Here is a 2990-nt window from a genome sequence, read left to right as displayed (position 1 = left end):
GTTTGATGTTGATGCTTGTTGATTGGCCACCAGGGTTATGTTCCTTGTTTCGGATTCTTCAGATTCCCTTGGCTCATGTGAATTTTGACTTCCTTCTTCTTTGCAATGTTCATAAGATGACCAAGATTAATGGGCAATTGATGCCGGACTTTGTATAATAGAGAAGCCATCTTCTTAGTGACCGTGTGCACAGAGACATTCGGAATCCGGTTACTTGATGCTAAAGGAAATAGAACAGAGTATACGGCAGTAAGAACAGTTCGATGGAAGACCATTTTTGGGCCAGACTGTGACTTCATTGTGGGTAAGGTGCGATGCAAGAAAATCTCCGGCAGGTTCAAACAAGTCATCACAAGCATCACGCTGAAATTAAGCATTTATAATAGCGGGACTGAAGTCATACCAAACATCCCTCAAGAATACCCGATGATAGTGCGGAGAAGCTGTCAGGAGAGAATCAGATTGTATATTTGCATAAAATTCTGAGATTAGCCAAGCAAAGTAAGCACCCACATTTTGTATAGTCTGAAGAAGATTCTGGGCATGAAGAAGATGTATGATGTTGCAAGTGCGGATAAGATACTCAATGCTAAAGTTATTCTCAACAAGGATGTCGCGACTGCAATGTAGTTGCCAAATTGTTTCCAGGGAAGGAGAGAGCAAGATTGGTTTGAAAAGTGTTTCCTTGGATACCTTAGAGGCCCTGGTCTTAGACGAAGCGGCTGGCTTTGAAGCAGGAGCAGAAGCTGGAGGAGGAGCTGGAGTAGACATGCCAGTCCTGGATCTAGTACGCAGAGCAAGGCCCGTCAGACGGTGTTCAGAGCGTTTACTTGGGCGAGTTTCATGCACAAATTCAATATCTTCAGACAAATTTAATTTTCTCTTAACCGTTGGAGCTGGAACAGGAGCAACTGGAGGTTCATCTGGATCAGTGATTTTGGCCTTCCCTTTGGCCTTAGATGATGCAAACGGCACAGTGATCACTGGGACAGCCCTTTGTGTACAGGCAATGTTGGGCATATTGGCAATAATATCTGACATAATGGCTGCTTGAACGGAGGGATCCTCAGGCTCAGAGACTATGTCATGAATGGAAACCCCAACATCCTCTGGAGTGGAGCCTAGAGCAGAGGCAGGATCAACAGCTGGAGCAGTGACTAGAGCAGCGGCTGGAGTAGATGCTGTAGCAGAGGCTGGATCTTGCGAGTGCTCAGCCATTTTGGGGATGGCCTCGTCTGAGCGTTGTGCTAGGGAACCTGTGAAAGCAATTGTAGACAGAGGCACAAGAGACAGACCGGCAGAGGGATCCTAAGACAAAAAGCATAGCAACAACACATCGCAACCAAACACAACCAAGGTGATAAAAGCAAATTAGAACACAAGGATGTGATGCATGCCTAGGAAAAAGCAACAAGTTATTGCTTCCTAAGAGGATAAAGAAATCAAACCGTAAATTGAGCCCGTAGCTGTCGAGCCCGATGCTTGAAGATCCCCTTCGTCGAACACCTCATCAAGAGGCTAGGGATCATCTACAATGCCCGAAGCTCTGGCAAAGATCTCTTTTGAGTCTCTCACAGACAATTCTTCCATTAGAGATGGACGTCGATAGAAAACCTGCACACTCCAAGAGCAGCCCGGAGTAACACAAATCTTGTGTTATCAAGTGGTTTTGAAAATAGGTCAACTAGATTTTTCTCCGTTGAAATGTACTCCAGATTGATCTCCTTGTCTTCTACCAATTCTCTTATGAAGTGATGCCGTATTTCAATATGTTTAGTACTGGAATGCTGAACTGGGTTCTTGGAGATGTTGATAGCACTGGTGTTGTCGCAATAGAGTGTCATGCACTCTTGATGTAGACCATAGTCTAGAAGCATTTGTCTCATCCATAGGAGCTGCGTACAGCAGCTACCAGCTGCTATATATTCAGCTTCAGCTGTGCTGAGAGATTTCGAATTTTGGTTCTTACTTAGCCAGGCAACTAAGTTTTTTCCAAAGAAGAAACAACCACCAGAGGTACTTTTGCGATCATCTGCATTCCCAGCCCAGTCGGATCACTGTATCCTACAAGATTCAAGTTAGTATCATTGGAAAACCAAATGCCATAATCGAGAGTACCTTTGACGTATTTAATTATTCTTTTCACGGCTTTGAGATGTGATTCTTTATGGGCAGCTTGAAATCTGGCACATATTCCAACACTAAACATAATTTCTGGACGACTTGCTGTTAGGTATAGTAGACTTCCGACCATGCTCCTGTATTGAGTAGGATCAATTGGCTTTCCTGGTTCATCTTTGCTTAATTTTGTAGTTGTAGATATTGGCGTTCGTGCTTCTTTAGCTGACTCGAGTCCAAACTTCGTTAGAAGTCCTTTTGCATATTTTTCTTGAGATATAAAAATACCTTCATTGGTTTGTTGAACCTGTAGTCCTAGAAAATAGGTCAGTTCACCGATCATACTCATTTCAAACTCCTGTTGCATGACTTGAACCAGTTGATCTGTAGCATCTATTTGAGTGGAACCAATGATAATATCGTCAACATAAACCTGAGCAATTGTAATATGTTTACCTGACCTTTTGATAAATAAGGTTTTTTCGACTCCCCCTCAGTTGTAGCCGTGCTGGAGAAGATACTGGAACAATCTTTCATACCAGGCCCTTGGAGCTTGTTTTAGTCCATATAGAGCCTTTTCCAGTTTGTAGACATGGTCATGATGATGAGGGTCTTCAAAGCCTTTAGGCTGAGCAACATATATATTTTCGAAGAGATATCCATTTTGAAAAGCCGTTTTGACATCCATCTGAAACAACTTTATCCCTAGAGTACAAGCTATACACAGCAGGAGACGAATGGATTCTAGATGTGCTACAGGTGCAAACGTCTCTTCATAGTTGATGCCTTCAATTTGAGAGTAGCCTTGTGCTACCAGTCGTGCTTTGTTGCGAGCAATGTTTCCAGCTGAATCAGTTTTGTTACGAAACATC

At 43.1% G+C, this 2990-nt stretch overlaps 2 protein-coding genes across 2 annotated transcripts; both read right to left on the bottom strand.

The window, feature by feature from the left end:
* Positions 1–369: 369 nt before the first annotated feature.
* LOC109149939 lies at positions 370–1218 on the bottom strand. Its single transcript, XM_019297933.1, has one exon. The coding sequence runs from the start codon at positions 1216–1218 to the stop codon at positions 370–372; it is 849 nt and encodes a 282-aa protein (XP_019153478.1).
* Positions 1219–1981: 763 nt separating this feature from the next.
* On the bottom strand, positions 1982–2485 carry LOC109149938 (uncharacterized mitochondrial protein AtMg00810-like). Its single transcript, XM_019297932.1, has one exon. It carries the CDS (start codon positions 2483–2485, stop codon positions 1982–1984), a length of 504 nt encoding a protein of 167 aa, XP_019153477.1.
* Between the last annotated feature and the right edge of the window lie 505 nt (positions 2486–2990).

Source organism: Ipomoea nil, unplaced genomic scaffold (assembly GCF_001879475.1).
Source record: "Ipomoea nil cultivar Tokyo-kokei standard unplaced genomic scaffold, Asagao_1.1 scaffold2165, whole genome shotgun sequence".
Taxonomy (NCBI): Eukaryota; Viridiplantae; Streptophyta; class Magnoliopsida; order Solanales; family Convolvulaceae; genus Ipomoea; species Ipomoea nil.
Note: the sequence above shows the minus strand (reverse complement) of the source record. Positions and strands in the feature narration are given on the sequence as shown.

Coding starts and splice junctions, on each gene's coding strand:
- LOC109149939 (XM_019297933.1), bottom strand. CDS start 1,218: ATGGCTGAGCACTCGCAAGATCCAGCCTCTGCTACAGCATCTACTCCA.
- LOC109149938 (XM_019297932.1), bottom strand. CDS start 2,485: ATGCAACAGGAGTTTGAAATGAGTATGATCGGTGAACTGACCTATTTT.